The 19,947-nt window shown below is 45.6% G+C and overlaps 1 protein-coding gene and 1 long non-coding RNA gene across 4 annotated transcripts in view; one reads left to right on the forward strand and one right to left on the reverse strand.

Moving 5' to 3' along the window:
- Positions 1–8,963, forward strand: part of LOC126514522 (uncharacterized) — a 17,115-nt gene extending 8,152 nt beyond the window's left edge. Inside the window, exons 2-3 of one of the 2 annotated variants that reach the window (XR_007595596.1) lie at positions 150–208; positions 7,038–8,963. This is a non-coding gene — a long non-coding RNA (uncharacterized lncRNA). Of the gene's footprint in view, positions 1–149; positions 209–2,257; positions 4,635–7,037 lie in introns of those variants that run through there. The other variant, XR_007595597.1, reaches the window with a different exon arrangement.
- The window catches only part of Crim1 (cysteine rich transmembrane BMP regulator 1), a 175,701-nt gene that overhangs the window by 19,806 nt on the left and 135,948 nt on the right, over positions 1–19,947 (reverse strand). For both annotated transcript variants that reach the window (XM_050163474.1, XM_050163473.1), the window contains 5 exons: positions 11,833–11,989; positions 10,296–10,417; positions 8,972–9,181; positions 5,164–5,379; positions 1,020–1,241 (listed from right to left, as the gene is read on the reverse strand). In XM_050163474.1, coding sequence (XP_050019431.1) covers positions 1,020–1,241; positions 5,164–5,379; positions 8,972–9,181; positions 10,296–10,417; positions 11,833–11,989 — 927 coding nt within the window. The remainder of the gene's footprint in view (positions 1–1,019; positions 1,242–5,163; positions 5,380–8,971; positions 9,182–10,295; positions 10,418–11,832; positions 11,990–19,947) is intronic.

Genomic DNA, 19,947 nt, shown 5'->3' on the forward strand with positions numbered 1-19,947 from the left:
AGAGAGAGAGAGAGAGAGAGAGAGAGAGAGAGAGAGAGAGAGAGAGAGAGAGAGAGAGAATACACTCAGTATAACCACTGAGCATATCCAGCTCTGTAAAATTCTCAAGAACAACGTTCTGAGGCCTGAAACTCTTTCTTCTTCCCCAGGTATTCCTCAAAACACCTGCAATGACTTATGCCTAGGAAGCACACAGACCCCACTGGCAGTAAGTGCACAATTAGCTATAATTAATTAACAAAGGCATGTGTTTTCATTTGCCACTCTGATTAAGGGTTCACTGTGGGACTGAGATGTGTCTTGTCTCTCATTTGACTTTAGAATGCAAAACCAATAAAGACAGCGAGGGCCTTGGGAGCCAGGGCTGCCCTTGATTAGAGATGCCATCTGTCTCAGCCTTCCTTCTGGTCCCCAGAGCCGCATCTGGCTCATAGCCACAGGACCGGTTTGGTATGGACATTAGGGGTTAATATTCGTATGTCCTCGGCTTATAGGATATGGCACCATGGGCCACAAAGAGGAACGAGAACTATCATTTATTCAGGCCTCACTCTGTGCTCAGGCCACCAACGTGGACAGCCACGTGGCTTAAATAGGATCACCCCACTGCCCCGTCAGACAGGAAAAGCCAAACAAATAAAGAATTAATGAATATTTCATACTGAGTTGGTCTCAAGGGAGAGGCAAGTTTTATGTAATGAACATTCTCTAATATGGGGAGTATTGGGATGGCTATCAAAATCAGTCAGGTAGCGAGAGCTATGATATTAAAAACGCAGAACTGGTGCTGTAACACCACTGCGTTCTGAGACAGCAGCCATTTATTCTCCACGCCCTCCATCTTGGGAGCACATCTCCCTCAACTCCCTGATTAATGTCCACACACTGCGTCGGTATGGTATACCAACCAGAAAAACCAATTTAAAAAACATGAAGTGATCTACGCGAATGGCTGTCAGTGTCAATTCAGTGGTCACTTGGAGAGATGAAGGCTGTTTGGTTTTCCCCCTTGATCTTACCTAGGCAGTAGGGGCAACACTGGCCTTTCCTCAGAACAGGTCTTTCACAGGACACGGAAGGGCAGGACTCAGAGTAGCAGCTAATAACGCTATCCATGCACACACAGCTGGTGCAAACGTCAGGCTTCCAGGACTCGGCTGCCAGGAATATATCCCCTTCATCATTTTTGCAGTAACTAGGCACGCTCTCATTATGGGATGTGGAAGGCTGAAGAGGTTCATCTGGAAAAATGAGCATACAGGTCAGCAAAGCCAGCGCGGCAGGCCCCAACTACGCACACAGCAATAGTTAAGTGTCACACTTACAAAAGACTCCCTGTCTCTGAGGCTCTGGGTGCCTCATTAAAAAAGACACGGCCGGTTATAAAATTAGGAAGCCTGATTCTAGCAAGGTCTTGAGTTTTAGAACACAGTAACAATAGGAAAAGACTTGCCATCGAGACTCTGCCAGGTGCTTGCACAGGTTCTACTCGCCCTCCTTCTTACCTTCGGCAAAGTCTTCATTTTCTTTGGAGATCATGGAACTTGGATCACAATGGGTGAGTCAGGAAACCCTGTTCCTGCTTTCCCAGACTCTCTTGCAACCCAGAGAGGAGGAGGGGAGGCCCCTGGTCTAGCTGCAGCACAGGGTTAATAAAGGGATCTCCAGGGTTGCTTCCGCTTTTCTTCCGAGGGTGGAGGCACTGCCGCCCGCATCCTTCCATGCTCTTCCTACCCTGAAAACTGTGCTGACTGAAGTCACTCACAAACTTATCCTAAGTCACTGAGCCACAGAATCAACAGTGGTCCACACCTGCCTCAAGCTTCGTGTAAGGTCACACAAACCTCTACTAGTTTAAACTTTAGAGCTAGGTTCTCTCTTAGCTGCAGTCAGCGCAGTCCTAACCATTCGACACTCAAAGGTGTCTTCACTGCTCTGCACTATCTAGACGCCTGTCTGTAACATTCCTAAGTTGAGACGTTCCCATTAGTGATGCAAGGCTTAGCAACCCAGATCAAGCATTAGGTTGCCACCCAGGGAAAACCATTTACAAACCATCCGTGGTTTGTACTATAGGAAGGTCTCCACATCAGATGACAACTTGAAATGGAAAAAAAAAAAGAGTGCTGCCAGGAAATACAGCTAGCTCCTTGGGGGTTGGTAGCCATAGAAATTAATGGCAATTCCACCCAAGAAGAAATCTGGGATATAAAACAGTTAGTGGGGTTCTTGCTTTTGAAATGTCACAATATCCCAGGTGTCTAAGAAGAGGCATGGCAGCGGACCAAGCAAAACCAGAATCCAGTCACCTTTCCTCAGTGAACACACAGTGGGGTGTTATCTTTTGTGCTCCTGAATCGGGATCATGAATGCTGCTGTCCTCAGCCACGAGACAAAGTATGAGGCAGACGTGTAGCGAGCACATGCTACAGAAGTTCTAAATGGAGGGAGGGCTCTTCTTCCACCTGTTTCATGAGTCCACCACACCCTCCAATGAACACATTTGCTCCTCCTTGAAGACCAAGGTAGCTGTTGCACCTGGAGCTATCTCTGAGGGAAGCTCTTACAATGGCAAGAGTCCAAAGTCTCTCCTCTCCCCGCACCAGTCCTGAAGACAAAGTCATAAAGACCAGACATTGGTTCAACTGGTTCCGGTTCACTATGGGACTTTGGTTCATGCACAGTTCCTTATGACGGTTCCTTATGTCCCATCCATGTTCAGTAAAATAAAGATGGAAGGATGGGATCCTATGGGCATTTATTCCTAGAGAAGATTTATTCTTTAAGAGGGAGGCCACTGCTAACTTTGGTTTCGGCTGGAAGTAAGTACAACTCATCTTGGTCTCTCCTTGGTGCGCCTGCCTCTCTCCTGTCTGTACTTCAGGGGAGTATCACCCTGGTATCCTACTCTTTGTCCAGGGCCCACTTCTATGGAGGCGGCCACAGGTAAGGCACAGGAGGTGAGGCAGGTCACAGGTAAGGCAGAATGGGGAGATGTCCCACAGAAGTGCCACCACACAGACACATGTCTTGTGGACGGGTCCACATCATTCTTAGACCATTTTAGCATGTGGTCACCTAAGGCTGGTCTTTTTCCAGATGTGTAATAAAGCACTTACCAATGCTACTCTTCAAATTTACTGTGATGTAAAAGACACTGACATTTTAAGTTTTAGGATAATGGCAGTGAAGCAGACATGGTGGCTCGTATGTATAATTCCAGCATTTGAGAAGCCAAGGCAGTATGAGTCTGACTTAAAAAAAATCCTCATTGCTACAGTCTGGTTACAAATAGTCTAAAAAGATTCATTATGGGATCTGCAGTTCATTTAAATACTGTTTAGTCTAGCTTGGGTCTCATTCAGATATCCAAAAGTAACTTTTGGAATACACACACACACCCCTCCAAAGTTTAAGATGAGAGTTACCACTGAGTTATCAATATATGGAAAAAATATTAGTCACCTTGGCCCAAGTTTACAAATGAGAAGAAAAAGCTAGGCATAAGATGGAGTGTCACTCAGCCCCAGAGAGCGAAAAGCAGAAAGCCACAGCTGCCTTGCCAGGAACCCGAGGAACCTCTGCAATGCAGACTCTTACTGTGAAGCTGGGCCTAAGCCTGACCTGGGCCTTGTCCATCACCTCTTCCTGGGCTCAGCTCTAAGTGCAGCCAGGTGTTTCATCCAAGAACCTGGGCTGGCGGTCACAGAGAAGTATCTCCCTCTGAACCTCTCCTAGTCACTCGGCCCCTAGCCCCGAGAGCACAGGGCACTTCTTCCTTTCCTCACGTCTTCTGGAGCTCAAGCACCCCCTCTCACCGTTCCTCTCTGTGCACCATCACTTTCTTAGCGTAGAACCACACTGGCATGTTTTACTCTTTTTTTTTTTCTTTGACCAATGCTCCCCAGGATAGAAGTTATTTTGTTTTCATTATTCTCAGGATCCCCAGGGCTGAGTTCAGGCATTCCGGAAATGCCTGCAAAAATGGATAGAAGCTCACTGACACTAAGTATTTCCCATCAGGAGGATGGGAACAGTCATAGGTCTTCCTTAACAGACAAACACCAGCAGGGCTTGCCTCCATATAACATGTTGATCATGACAAAAACATGGCTGGAACAGGCCACACAGAGTCTAAAGATAGAATACAAATGGACTACTTATGGTAGACAAGATTTTACACTAGGCCTCTCTGCTGAACATAGTTGCTACTTACACAAATAGATCTGTCCCAAGATCAACTTTGGCTGAAATTTAGTTACTGAGTATGATGGACAGACAGACAGCACAAGATCCCAGACAGCTAAGTAGATCATCAATGTAAAAAGGGAAGTAATAAAACATGAAAGTTTACGTTCCACCGAGCAAAAATTCACTGACTGTATACAGAGAAGGAAAGTGGTTATGGTTTTAGTTGAAAAACTGGGAAGATTAAACACAACCAAATAAAACCAGCTGCTTTGGCAATTTTACGTGTTGAATTAAAATTGTTTTCTAAAAGTCATTTATCCTAGTGTTGACAGAGTTACTATTTTAGGTATAAAACCAGTAGTGTAGCACACATTTAATATCTCAGCAAGTTTACAATATAACATATTTCTTTTATGACTTGAAATTTACCTGCTACGGCCTGAGCAATCACAGGAAGAACACAGGAAACCCCCCCCCATGCACACACAGGGACACCCACTCAACACTCCTGGTCTTAGCCCATTAATCACAGTTTTGGAAGGGCATGGGCATATTTTCAAAGAATGTTTACAACCTCTATAATTTCAAGGAGTTGTATTTATATTATTCACCAGTAACTAGTTTTCGCGTTTGTTAGAAACAATGTGAGGTGACTTTTGATATGAGCAAGGTCATCAGACATAACTTGGCACAGAGGGGCTGCCTGTACTCTATGCACATCGTCAGTGTGAAGTGTAAGGCTAGAGGAGAAAGGGAAAAGCCAGTCTTTCTCCTTCGAAGTCAACTCAGGTGCCAGGCATACTGACTGTAGTGTGTGGGTGACAGAGGGCAATGGACTGGGGAAGCAGGCAGCCAAGAGGATCCGGCACAGGTTCCTGGCTTTGGCACAGAGCCCATCCTGATGTCTACAGAACCATCAAACAAAGCGGCATCCTTCCCACCAAGCCTGTGCCATGCCACCATGCTGGTTACCTGTACACTGGGGGCAGCAGGAGTCCTGGGTGCGTGAGGGGCTCTGGCAGAGCAGTGGTGGGCACACCTCGGTCTCACACAGCACCCGGCCACTATGGCAGGTGCACTGCGTGCAGGAGTCGATGTTCCATGTCTCCCCTTCCACGAAATACTCTCCTCCGGGTGCGTGGCAAATGGAGGGAGTGCTGAGCTCTGGCTTCTGCACCACAAAGTCATCTGAGGAATGACACAGAACCAAAACACGAGAAATTATTCACCCGCAGCTTCTGTAACCGTCGACGAAATGGGTGGTGTTTGCTTTAAGGGAGAGAGAAGCCGAAGGGCCCAAGGAGCGAGAGAACTCACCCCTATTCTTATCCGAGGAATAGAAAAGGAAAGAACAAATTCCATGCCTAGAAACGGAAGACAAAGAGCTAATCTCAGGAAGGGAGGTTCGAGTGGCTGAGTCTGTCGATAGTCCTGAGAGAATTCAATAAGAATGAAATTACAGGGAGGTTAACTCGCTGGAGCATCCCGGGGTATGCAGGAGTCGTCTAGAATTGAGATCGTTCATTTACTGAATGCTTGCTATGGTCCAATTATCTCCAGGCTGGGCACTTCTCACTTCTGTATTTCTTTTCTTCCTTTCAATGGCCTTGTGAGCGAGGCACTATTATTCTATTTTACATATTTTGAAAGCTACCAGTTCGAAGCATTAAGCACAGTCAAGGGGCTGGGACCGAAGTCAATGGTTATTTGGAAAACGGATATGCCTTTAGATTAAACAAAACTTCCAAATGATGGATGTCCTGTCTACTTTATTATCTTGGGATTCTCAACACTTTTATGCTTGGAAATACGGCCCACTGTCAAGGAGCCACACCTCACCTCAGCCAGCTGCCAGGACCCCAAGCAGGAATGTATCTACAGAATCAACAGTCTGAAACCCTTCACCTGAGACTAAACATTTGGTGGACAGTGCCATCATCAACCAGAGACATGCCCGGAGGCTGATGACTGTGATTTCTTTCCCCAGAGTGGATGTGGATTTGGTCCCTTTGAAAGCTGATAACGATGGAGAGCCTTTAATGTTACAATGGCTACAGAGGTACTGGGAGTTCCCTTGATGGGGTGCTGGGAAGTAAGACGGCACTAACCAAATTCCCGGAGTCCAAGCACAACAAGGACATCAAGGAGGTGTTGACAGAGGTGTACCCTGCTGAGAAACGATCTAGAGACATCACCGCTGGCTTAGGCCTGGAGCTCAGCGGATGCTGAGGGTTGAGGGGAACCACCCTGTCTATGTAGAAATGGTCAAGAGTCCAAGCACAGGGCTGTCCCTTACAAAGCAGTGTGTGAGGCAATAACACTGATGGAATACAATGGCATGGGCTGACTTTCAGGACAGCTTTATCTCATGGGAACCAGGAAAGCCTGGGACTTTGCCTAAGCAGACACTCCAGAAAACCGACGGCTAAAGTAGAATCCCAGGATATAAGCAGTGGAAATGAAAGCGGAGGTGGGAACAAGACACTCGGAGAGCATTTCCAGTGGCAGAGAGAGAGAGAGAGAGAGAGAGAGAGAGAGAGAGAGAGAGAGAGAGAATGTCACAATGAAAACCAATATTGGCAAAGATTTTCTGATGGCATTCAGAAAGGACATTCAGAGGACAGACAACCGACACACTCTGAAAAGCTGATAAGCAGGGGCGTCATGAGGAGACCTGTGTACAGGGGTTTTTACCTCCCTAATCTCATTGCTCTATTGTGTTCCTGCTTTAAAGCAAAACACAGTGGCTGAGGGATGGTGAGGAAAAGGTAAAGGATGAGTAGAGGGTGTGGACTAACGTAAGAGACAGTGCTAATTGGTGATCATAAACTCTTCCTTCCTCCCAGGGACCACCAGCTCTGCACGGGAGAAGAAGCGACTGCTCTTTGAGGTAGGAAGGAGCCCACGAGGATGGCAGACCTTTAGGGCTTCCAGTCAGAAGAGACCACATACAGCAAACCACTAAAGATTCTCAAAAAAAAAAAAAACATAACTCTACACATGCCTGCAAAGGAAAGTTTTTTTTCTGTATATGTATGTACATTCAGAAAGCCAGTGAGTGCATGTGTGTGTGTGTAGGTCAAAGGTCTATGTCTAGTGTCTGTCTCAATAGCTCTCTACCCATCTTTCTGTCTGTCTGTCATCTATCTATCTATCTATCTATCTATCTATCTATCTATCTATCTATCTAATCTACCTATCCATCCATATCTATCTATCTACTATCTATCTATCTATCTATCTATCTATCTATCTATCTATCTACCATGTTGAATGGTCTTCCACTGAACCTGGAGTTCACAGACTTGGTTAGATTAGCTGGCCTGTAAGTCTCAGGCCCATTTCACTCCCTCTCCCCAACAAGTATTGGAATTACAGTCTGGGCCACCATCCCTGGTTTTTTTTTTTTTTTTTTTTTTTTGGTTTTGTTTGTTTTTGAGACAGGGTTTCTCTGTGTAGCTTTGGAGCTGGTCCTGGAACTCCCTCCTCCTTCTGTAGACCAGGCTGGCCTCAAAACTCAGAGATCAGTTTGATTAAAGCCACTGCCTGGTTTCCATCTGTCTGTCTGTCTGTCTGTCTGTCTACCTACCTACCTACCTAATTAATTTAGGCACTGAAGATCAAACTTGGGCCTTCTTGCTACAAGTGTTTCACCAACGGAGCTTTTCTCAGCCCCAACAATATGTCAGTAACTATGTGGTTTAGAATAGGCTACATCTCTGAACTAGAGAAAGATACTTCTGGTCCCACTCTGCACTGCTGTTCTGTTTTGATCCATCTCTCTCTATTTCCACCTGTCTATCTCAGACATCTTTGCTGAGCAGTAGCTGACAGAGAGCCAGGTGCAGGTTCCCAGTCACACAAGCCTCTAATAAAGAATATCTGGAGGGAACAAATGATGTTTCTCTCACTCGGAGAGTTGGCGCAGACACACTCCTATCTCGTCAAGCTGCTTCTGATCTGGTGGACATGGTGGTTGCTCAGTTTTCTTGCAAAATATGTGATCAAGGAAAGAGCTGGCAGAGAACACATCTAACTGCACCAGGGGAAACAAGACTCTTCTTTTGCACTTACGTTCCCTGTGCAAAGGTACGGGTGTCACCAATTTGGTAACTGCTGAGAAAGACAGAATCTTATAGCTGAGAGGATCTTTGTGTGCCAGGAAGTAAGGCAGGTGCAGCCTGGCCAGCATAGATTATTTCCCCTCTTCTATTCTTCTAGCAACTCACCTTGATTATTATTATTAAGACTAGACCGTTTTGAATTTTGACCATTCCAAATGTCTCCATTTGGCAAGAATGCCACACATCCATCTCTTGAAGACAGAACATCAGCCACAGATTTCAGTAATTCTTCCCTCCACTATTACTTGGTAAGTTATATGCTTTTATGAAGTAAAAATCTCACCAATCCCATCCAATTAACTAGGGCTAAAGTCTTCGGCCCCAATATACTAGCAGTGAACTGGAGGGTTAGATTTACAAATGTAAGTCTACAGACCTCTGCAGGAAAAAAAAAAAGCTAGTCCAAAGAGCAATATAACTGAGTAAACCATTCCAAAATATGGAGAACCATTTCCAGAGCTTTAGGATTTTCTTTGGTTTGGGGCTAATTATTCACAGTATCCAGTTCACTCTGTGGCTATTAATCACAGAAGCCACAGATAGCTGAGAAGGTGTCCCGAGGACAGACCCCACTCTTTCCGCAGAGTCACAGGTGGGTACAGGGCCCCACAAGGCTGGAGGTGGTGGTGCACGACAAGCTGGCAGCCAGCTTTTACCTGTGCAGGACGGGCAGCACTGTCCAGGACGAATGGTGGGGTTGGCACAGGCAGGCACCGGGCAGGTGATGAGGGCACACATTTCCCTTCCGTTGTGGCAGTAGCATTCCCGGCACCCATCATGCCAGCTTTCCTCATTTCTATGATGATGGCCATCCATGGACAGACATGTGCCTGACAGGACAGGTGGCCCGGCTGAAGGAGGGACCTCTGCACAGACAGAAGGTAGCCTGGTAAGAATCAGCTACGGCATAGGAGAAACAGCTTGTAGTGCCCTTATGTGGACTAGACCCAAGCCACCAAAAATGAGGCCTGGGGAGGACAGTCAGTGATACAGGAAAGGCCTGGGAAAAGAATTCAAACCAACAGGCACCCACTTTTGAAAACCAAGAGAAGAAAGGAGTTTGTGAATATGTTTCTGACTGGAGGAGTAGTGCTGACTTCCAAATAATACAATAAGCAAGCACTGTTTTTGTAATGTCACTATATATATACACACATATATATACATATGTGTAAACACACATACACACATATGTATACATATACATACACATATATGTATACATATACGTATACATATATATGTGTATATAGAGAGACTCATCATTCTAGAAGTTTGGTCCAATGAGGGGATTCTGGGCCCCTTGCAATTACTGGAGTTTTGATTAGTAAGATGGCTGAAGTGACTGACTACACTAACTCCTCCACAGTTTTGTTTACCATGACTCCTTCAAAATACAAGTAAGCGTTCAACTTGGAGAAGCAGGCTACAGAGATCTTCGGCTGTTTGGGGCTAGGACTAAGCTGTTGGTTGAGGAAGCACACGTTTAGTGGCTTCAGGAATGTCACTGCAGGAGGAAGACTGGCACCAGCGTCACCTTGCCTACATAACGCTCTGGCCTGCTGTGGGCTTCTCAAGGCAAGCCTAAGTTCTCATGAACATCCTCTTACTGGAGCAATACCCAGGTAAACAGGAGTTTAGAGACACCCACTCCCAAGGATGTCAATCCGACTCCTGAAGGGATGGTTTCTGCCATAGGCACCGAGGTACACTACAGCTTCAGGCTAACGTGTCTGAGACTAGAAGGAGTGAAGCCCTCTGCGGTGATTAGCCCGGACACTGTGCTTACCACACATGCTCCGTTCAAATTCTGTTTGGAGCCCTCTTAATGCTATTACGGTGAAAGACAGAGGGTGTCCTGTGGGAGGGTCCCACAGTGGCACTTGTTTCAGAACAGGCACTGGTCACTTAAATCCTATCATTTACAGGACATTTGTCCTTCTGTCCTTCAGGCTGCAAGGAGGAAGGGCTTGCACTTACCTCTGCACTTGCAGAGAAGACAGCCATGACTGTCCTGCTGGAAGCCCAAGGGGCAGATCTTACTGCATGGTAGCTCAGGACATTTCTTACAGCGACAGATGTCACAGCCATGCTTATTCTTCCTGGGTAATTAAAATTTTGCCAGAGGTCAGAAAATCCAGAAGTCTCAAATGATGCCCATGCGCTCAGACCAAGGGTCAATGACGTCACTATTTACGCAGAATGACGGGACACCTGCACTCGGAACTCCTAGGTGAGGTGTAATTAGCTCTCAGAAAGATTTAGAACTGCTCAAACGTTTGTACGCTTCTGGAATGTGGCTGTCCCCAGAGGCACGGGTGAGGGTTTCATTAGAAAGATGGTACCGCAATATGAAGGATGGACGTGCAACTCCAGCGCGCAGAGCGGCTGAGGGACGTGTCACTGGTCAATGTTGAGAGATTAACATAGGGAACATTTTGTTACGGCTGTGGGCTTTCCCAAATGAGAAATTCCATACGCTAGTAAAAATTTTAACTACCCAAACTTACACAACACAGAGAAGGCTGTAAGGACTCTGAGACCTGGGGAGGCTTCACAAATGCTAATAAAAGCCTTATTAGGCTGGCAAGGCATTTCAGTGGGCAAAAAAGGAACCTGCCAACCCTGGTGAACGGAGTTTCATTCTCAGAACCCACACCGTGAAAGAAGAAAATTAACCCGTGCAAGCTGTCAACCGTTCTGCATATGCACACCACAGCACACACGCTGCACACACACACACACACACACAAATAAATAAGCCAATGTGTATATATTGAAAATTAATAAAAACCTGAGGTGTTAGTGGCTATTAATTATTAATTACTTGCTTTATGGGGCGGGAGGGGCACTTTATATTTGTATCAGCAGTTAAGTTACAAAACGATTATATCTTTAAAATTATTTATTTTTACTTAGTGTGTGTGTGATGTCGTAACAGCTCACAGAAGCCAGAAAGAGCATTAGCTCCCTGGAGCTGGACTTACATTATCAGACAAGCAATATGTGCTCTTAACCACTGAGCTATCTTTTCAGTCCTAATAATTACATCTTTATTGGTATCACATCTGTGTCTTACAATTAAAAATAGTGATGACTAACACTTGGGGCATCTTTTCTGAGACAGGGTCTCATGCAATCTAGGCTGCATTTGAACTAGATGCAGACTTCACCTCCTGAGTGCTAACATCATAAGCTTTCGCTACCAAACCTGTGTTTTTTAAATAGAAACTTTTAGAATAATTTTTTAAACTCAATTATCTAATTAAAATAAGAATTATGCCCAAATTCAACCTAGTAATTTTTAAAGGCAGACTAGAAGAAAATGGGCAAAAGAGAATGAATAGGAAACCCATCTGATGTGAGGCATGCACATAAATGTATAATCTACACACACACACACACACACACACACACACACACACACACACACATCCCAGCCCCCGAACACAGGAATGACTGCTTCAGCAAGTTACACTTAGTTTCTGAATTGGGGAAAACACAGACCAATACGTACAGAAATCCAAGTGGACAGAACTTGTCGCACACTGTAGGTTTGCATTTCTTGGGCCGTGGACGGCACTGACAGAGTTCACAGTTGTGGGCATCGGTGAAAAAACCAAAAGGACAGTCCAAGGTGCAGCCCCGTTTCAGGCCTAAGCACAGTTCCTCCCCTGTGGAGACACACGGAAGCCATGGTTCTTTCAGAGACAACACACTGGAGAGCATCCCGTGGGGCTTGGATGCCAGCCCTGAATTCTCCCGGCTTACGCAGGGTTAAGCTTCAGCTCTGCTGTGGCACTGGCCACAGCTAACAGCTATAGACGGCACAGTTTCACGGTTCTCACAACCGAGTTCTGTGTTTCGGTGGTGACACACAAAACAGAGCCCAGCTCTGAAGTGGAATTCTGAAGCCTAATTGAATCTGCTCGGCCTGGGACAGAGAGTGGGCTGGTCACCACTAGTAAGCAATGACTGGGTGCGGTTTCTCATGGTTTGGGTTAAAATCGGCCACCTCAAACTACTGATGACAATTCACGCTAAGGTTCGGAAGTTTACAATCCACATTCATTTCAGACGCCTCCTATTGCTGATGTCAGAGGTAATAGACACCTGAACGCACACACTACACTCCCTTGTGGGCAGCAGGGTCATCACAGAACACGACAGCCCGCATGTAGTGTTCGGGACTTCTTCCGTCCTTTGACATACATGATAGAAAGCAAGCAACCAGTGTTACGTGTAGCTCTGTTCGCCCCACTATGCTGACAAACATTCAGGTATGGAAAGGTACTTAGCTGGCTAAAAAAATCTACGTGGTAGAAGAAATACTCACATTAATGTGTTACTAACAACTATTTGAAATATTTAAGGCGTCGCTTGTTAGCCGAATTCCAGAGTGGTGTTTAATCATCTTCTGCTAGTCACTTACTACAACTATTTCAGAAATTAAAGTGAAACAGGAGAAGCAACGCTCTCAGAGGAAACTCCTGATGACAAAGCTATTTGAGAAGGTGGCACCGTTTAACAGAAAACCAGAGAAAATAACAATGTCAAGGTGGGGTAAATGCGCCTCGGGATGGAGGAGCAATGTGAGGCCCGTCTAAATTAAAGGCAGGATTCGAAAGAACATGGGCCGCGAGGAAGGACGCTGGCGTGGTGGGAATGGCAATACTTGATGCAGCTCTAGCGACTGGTGTGATGAGGAACGTGGTCTATTGTCGTGAGGCTGGTGCGTGAACTGCCGTTTCATCTGGGCATCCCTGAAGGGCAAACACTGCATTAAAGCACAAGTCGCTAACCAAGCCACATGTTTATCCCGTCCCACAGTCGAGTCTTATAGCCTGAAATTAAACATTCGCTAAAATTGATAGGTAAAATGAATCTGCGCATTACATAAGCATTTCTATGATAGACTCTTCTGTGAATCTTAACATTCCTTTCAAATGTAATTTTCTGTCTTTTATAGAGGAGAACGTGATCAATGGCATGATTTTCTACGTCGTCACTGCCGGAAACTCTTCATTACACGAATTTAGTGTAACCTTGTGGGTCTGCATCACAGTGTGAGGCAACAGAATGCTAATCTGCATCCTTAAAAGAGAAAGTCTAAGTGGCTCATTTGAAATTTGTAATCATACGACTTGGAGGCAGGTCATTACTTTCCGTCTCCCATTATGACAGGAATGGTGGAAGCAGGACGAGAGCCTCGGAACCACGAGTCTGTCCTGACACAGAAATCTCTGCTGAGCTGATCGGGTTTTCCTATTATAACGGATTTACCATCAAGGCACCCAGTGGATCGTGTCAGGGAATAGCTGGATCAAAAGCAAGCCTAGAGCTTGCGGCGCCAGCATTCTTGGAGAGTGATTTTTCTCAAAGCTTTGGAGTGTAGAGACACCTGGTTTTGTGTTTCTAGTACGTAAAAAACGAACCCGTTCCACAGTCCTTGATCTAGAATGCTCTCAACTCACCCTGAACAGTTATGGAAGTATTTGTCTTTTATTTATCTCTGTGCTATGGTTCGAAAGGAACCCCAAGGGCCCGTGTGTCCAGAGCTCAGTGGTCAGTCAGGTGGTGGAACCTTCCAGCTCTGAGGACTAGGGGAGAGATAATAGAGCAGCAGGGGACATGTTCTTACAGTTAGATGTTTCCTTCCCCTGTTCCTCTCTTACTTGCTGCCCACCATAAGGTCCCAAGTTTTCTAACTGCGGAATGAACCATTTATCAATGTTCTTCATCCTCTTTCCACCAGGTATTGCTGCATTGGTAGAGGAGTAAAAACTTGGTCACGCTTCCTCTGATAATACAGAATAGTTTTTAAAACACTATCATTTGTTAAACATCTCAAAACAACCACCACCACCACCACCACCACGCTGCAGTTCTGAAACAGAGAACACAAAAAGACCAGATGGTAGTCCCAGATCCATGCTTATCAATGACAGACTGTCCTTAAAGGAAATGTACTATCAAACAAAAAGATCAGGAGGTGGGGCTTATAAGTTTGTTTATAAAGTTTTAGTGTACGGCTTATATTTTTAGGCATTGTGAGTTTTCTGTGACCTAAAGGGCTTTTTTTTTTGGTTTTTCGAGACAGGGTTTCTCCGTAGCTTATGGTTCCTGTCCCGGAACTAGATCTTGTAGACCAGGCTGGCCTTGAACTCCCAGAGATCCACCTGCCTCTGCCTCCTGACTTCTGGGATTAAAGGCGTGCGCGCCACCGCCCGGCCTCTAAAGGGCTTTCTAATTGATGGAAGCAATTACCATGCAAGAGAAAGTGATAAAGAATGGCAAGGCACAGGGACTGTACACTGTGGCTAGTCAATTGCAAGTACACAGTAGAGTCCTTTCATCCTGGAAAAGAGGCCAAGAGATACCCGCTGTCAATGACCGCAGCAAAACCTGCATGTGCACACACAGAGTGGCTGCATCTCCCCAAGCTGCGCTGCGACACTTCAAACTTGTGGATACAGGAGTGTCCTACCAACCAGGAAGTTCCTGAAACTCTTGGACCAAGACATTTGAATATGCAAATGTTGATCCCAATTGTGCCCAGTGACATGGTGTCTTTTGAGAAGTACAATGATATAAAAGGTGGAGCTTTTCACCCAGACACTTCATGATGGACACACTGGCTTCCTCTTCTTTGCCCTTATCAGTTTTATATGTCTGAATCCGCCTCCAGATAAAAGTATTATCAGTTCCTAAAACTAAACAATGCTAAAACTGGGAAAGAGGTTACCAATATCCAGTCAAACTCATGGCTTTAAAGCCATGGGCAGTAAGATATTAAAAGATTGATGCCTTTCAACCAATATGCAGTTTGGGCAGTAAAGTTGAAGCATCTTCATCTTCCCGAATGTAACAAACACTTTGGCTAAAAAGTTAATGTTATTAATGCTTATGTCAACAAAATGTTATGTTATTAGCTGCTTAGAGGGTCTTAGCTCTGATTTTGTTGCCACTGCACTCTGTGGCGTTTCTTATCATAATTCCTCTTAACTGCAAACGTGTCTCTGAGAAACTGAGGCAGGGTGATTTAAACTCTTGGTGCAGCTTAAGAGTTTTGCAAGCATGCTACTGTTGCAAGTTAAAACATCAAAACATCGCTATGTTCAAACAAGCAGACCTCCTTTGTTTTGTATTTCCCAGGTACTTTTTTTGTGTTCTGAGCTGTGAACCAATGTCTGCTGTATGATGAGTAATGGCCTTGTCCACTAAGAAACATCCCGGCCCTTGATTTTTTTCAAACAGTGTTTAACTTAGTCTGTCCTCAAATAAATGATTCAACTGTCTCTGTTTTTAGAGTGCTAGGATTACAGGTATGCACCACCATGCATGGCATGTGCCACACGTGTCTGAAGGACATGTTTCTTTAAGGCTTTTATTTTAAGCCTAAACCAACTGCCTATAATGTTAAATCCAAAGACATTTTTTATCATCTTTGATAACTTTTATTAAAAATCTTTTATAAAAATAATATGTCGTTTTTATAGTCTTAGCTACAGTAGGCACTCAATGAGTGAGCAACAGATCAGGAAGGAAGGGGGAGATATTGGTGTTGATCTTATTTTCTCTGTGTGTATGTACACACACACTTATGTTTGGAGCCCAGAGCTCACTATCAAGTGTCTTTTTCCACTGCCTGTCTCCACCAGGCTTGTTTTGAACATGGCCGAACCTGGAGCTGAATGACTGGCCAGATAGGCCGGTCATGAGCCCTCAGGATCCTCTTGTCTCTGACACGCAGGGCTGGGATCACAGACATGCACTGAGATGCCCAGCTTTCTGTGTGGGTGCTGCACACCCAACCTCATGTTCTCGTGCTTGTGTGTCAGGTACTCTACCCACTGAGCCATCTTCTCAGGCCCTGTTTTAAGAAATCTTAATGCCAACAGGAGTTAGGTATAATGTCCAAAAGAAACTTAGGTAAATAGTTAGGACTACTGAATATAAAAGGTTTTAACAGGATGCAGGAAAAAATAATGTAAGGGAGAATTTTGGTCCAGATGAGTATATACTAAGCTGCTACAACGGGGGAAAGAACCAAATGCTCTCCGTGACTACGGGGAGCTATTTCAGTACAACCAAGAAGAGGAAGAAGGTGAGGCACAAACGCGCAAGTGACAGGTTGGTTGTGGATGGGTGTGTCCTGAAAGGACCAGAAGATCTATAGGCAGGTGGGTGAGGACCAAGGAGGAGGGGGCTGGGCAGCCACCATGTTAGCAAGCTTGGTCTCAAACGGATGGTATGAACAGCTGGTGTGTGGAGCAAACAGCTACCATTTGCCAGCTAATAAAAGTCCCTTGGCTTTCGTTCCCTTAATCCTCAAAGTACCCCAGTGCTTAGGTCCTGGTGTCCATCCTCTATAGACGAGGACACAGAGTAAAGCCACTCCTCCCAATCCCTCCGATGTAGTCTGCTCTGCCTCAGAAGCATCAGGATGGCTCACAGGAGCAGAGGGGCAGAGGCAAAATTCATGCATCGACTTGTGTGCGATCAGACAAGCTGGTAACTTTGGTTTTAAGCCTTAGGTTTGGGGGGGGGTAAGTGGAATGCCAAGACCAAGCCAGGGCCAGGCAGCTCAGCGTGACTGGATGAGACAGCCCTAAATCCAGAGGCATCCCTGATCCCGAAGGGTCTCTGCTTCTTCATCTAGCTGCTCAATGTAGAGCAAAGATGGAGAACTGAGCATGCCCTGACAGAAGGCAGGGACCCCCTTCTTCTGTGAGACGGAAAGCTTGAATCTTTATGAAGCAGAGAAGTGTTTTAGAAGGAGTTACTCTTGTAAACTCCAGCACTGGGTATTTCGTGTTGTGTTTCGGCAACTGGAGATTTCCCCTCATGTCACGTGCTCCGTTCACCACGGTGGTCCGAACATTTAACGCATTACCTGAACCATGGCAGGTGGTGAAGGAATGTGGGAAGGAAAGACTGGCTATTTCTAAAAGTACGTAAAATTTGCAAGTACTGAAATGTAGTATTTTTATATAAAAAAGTCACAGGCACAAAACACAACATTCTCCTGTATATATTTCTTCCTAAATGTAAACGAAAAGGAAGTTTATGGCAAGCAGTGTCCATAGTGATGCCGCTGACAGCGTCAGACTACGGAGGGCAGAACGCATGGTGGTACCTTCCTCAGCCTCCAGCTTGAAAGCCTGGCCACAACAGCCTTTCGGTTGCCTCGGTGACAAATGTGGAAAGCTGCTTCTTCAGGTTCAATGGAGTGACAGGAACCTGCCATGGCTGTGACTGGGTGGCCAAAACTTTGTAACAAAGCCCAGGTAAAGGGCAGGTGAGGCAGCTGGAGAATGCGATTCTGTATTTTTAGGTTTCGTAGAAGTTCAGGGGAAAAAAAAACTAGGTCCGATCCCATACTGAGAAAGAACGTGTAGCTCGAGCAGCTCCGGGAGACTGCAGTGTAAACACTCCATGACACAACTACCAATTACCGTGGTGTTAGGAAGACAAGGTTGGCGATTTATGTAAACACAAGAGGCTGCCAAGGCAATTCCCCAGCAGACTTGGCTTTCCCAAGGAACGTCTCAGAGGCAGACATGCACACAACAGGGGCTGATTCTTACAGGGTACAGAAGCAGGTGCAGGAAGGCAGGACCACCCCAGGCGGCGGAGGCTCACCTGAAACCCTAAGACTGCAACAACTGCCAGTATGTCGGGCTTCTGAACCCTGGACGCAGTAACCCACCATGCAGAGGGCATGGCGGTAGTGTGGGTCCGGAGAACACGGCACTATTAACTCCCAGACGCATTCTATCATTCATCAGAGATACTGGCACAAACGAGGACTTGTTACAGTTGAGAGGCACCTTAAACCAAGAGAGCTGATACCCAGGAAGTGTACGTTCTCACCATCAGTCAGTCCAAGCCTCTAAGCCCAGGATAATTATACCCCGAAGCCCACAGAGAAGTTGCTTATTATAGAATCACTGTCTGTGTTTGGGAGAGATCAGAGATGATAGGGAAAGATTGCAGAAAATAGGCCAAATGTCACTCAAAAACGGCAGAGGATTCCAAAGTACCTGAAAGTAAGTCTGGGAAGAACAATGGTTGCCTACCAGCTTTGGTTTATTTCGAAAATAAAAGTTGTCAGTGAAGGAATCTTGTGGGTGCAATGAGCCTTGAATTCAGACAGGACTGCAAGAATGTGGGCCAAGACCTTGTAGGGCCAGAGCTGACATGTGCCATTTGAGGACTGGAGACAATGTTCAGTGTAACGACACAGGAAGTTCTTTGGTACTATTGGGTTCTGTCCTTGTTTCTCTGCAGTTTAATTTATCTTAATTCAGTGATTTAGGAGGACATGTAAGTTGTACTTATTTACCTTAAGCTGGGAGGCATAAGATCACACTATCAAGATTAAAAAAACCAATTTCATCTACTTGAAAAATGGCTTGAAACTATTAGCATAATTTGTTATATTTGGCCCTACGTTAATAGAATTCAAAAACTGCAACATCTTAACATAGAACAGATAAGCACCTCACAGCAGCTGACCTAAAAACACTTAGGGGCACTCGCTGCTTATAAGCTCACTACCAACCCACAACGTGCAAGCAAAGCGCTGATGCAAACATACGCGAGAAACAGCACTCAATTCAGACTAAATTCTGAGTCTTGTTCTGTTTGTTTCTCAGGCACATTTTACATAAAGACAATGCCAGCCTGGGTGTCAGAAGGTAGAAAAGACCAAGCTCTAGAAGGCATGCCGCATAGGTGATGGAGAAGGGGACTTTGGATGCGTATTCTGGTTGAGGAATTAAGAGAATTCAAAATAGTTCTAACACGTGTGGGATGTATTTTCCCCTGCGGGAGAAATGTATTATATTCTGTCTAGTTTCAGAGGTCATGGCTCTGAGGTCAACAATATAAACAAGCTCTTAAGTTCTCAAGCTCTCTCTCTATATGTGTGTGTGTCGGCCTGTGTACTCTGTCTGTCTGTCTGTCTGTCTGTCTGTCTGTCTGTCTGTCTGTCTGTCTCTATGTCCATGTGTGGGGGTCCAGAGATGTCTTCTCTATCACTTTTCACCTTATTTTTGAGATATGGTCTTTCAGGGAACCTACAACTCATTTTGTCTAGCCTGACTGATCTGCAAGCTCCACGGATCCTCTTGCCTGCCTGCCTGCCTGCCTGCCTGTCTGTCATTGTCTGTCACAACCCCAATTCCCCAGGACTGGGGTTACAGGTGCATGCCACCACACCCAGCTTTTACACGGCTGCCAGGGAACCAAACTCTGGCCCTCATGTTTCCGCAGCAAGTACTCTCTCACTGAGCCATCTCCCAGGTCCCGAATGAAGCATCATTTTGTTTTGTTTTGTTTTGTTTTGAAAGGATTATGGCTGCCATGTACAGAAAGGGAAAAATACAGTGTTCTTGGTCACTGGATAACCATGGCAGGGGTGCTCTAGGTTGCCCACTCAAGGCTATGAGGCTGCACTCCCGAGCCACTCAGGGCTGCAAAGGCCTCTCCAACACCAGCTGAACGGAGCTATCAAGCCCCACGTGAAAACGAACACAGTGAAATCCAGACGGGAACTATATGGCAGAGCAGGGCATTCCCTAAGTGACTGCAAAACTGTTTATGCTAAGCTTACCACCCCCCCCCC

This window comes from Alexandromys fortis, unplaced genomic scaffold (genome assembly GCF_014885135.2).
Source record: "Alexandromys fortis isolate MF-2015 unplaced genomic scaffold, M_Fortis_MF-2015_v1.1 scaffold_136, whole genome shotgun sequence".
Taxonomy (NCBI): Eukaryota; Metazoa; Chordata; class Mammalia; order Rodentia; family Cricetidae; genus Alexandromys; species Alexandromys fortis.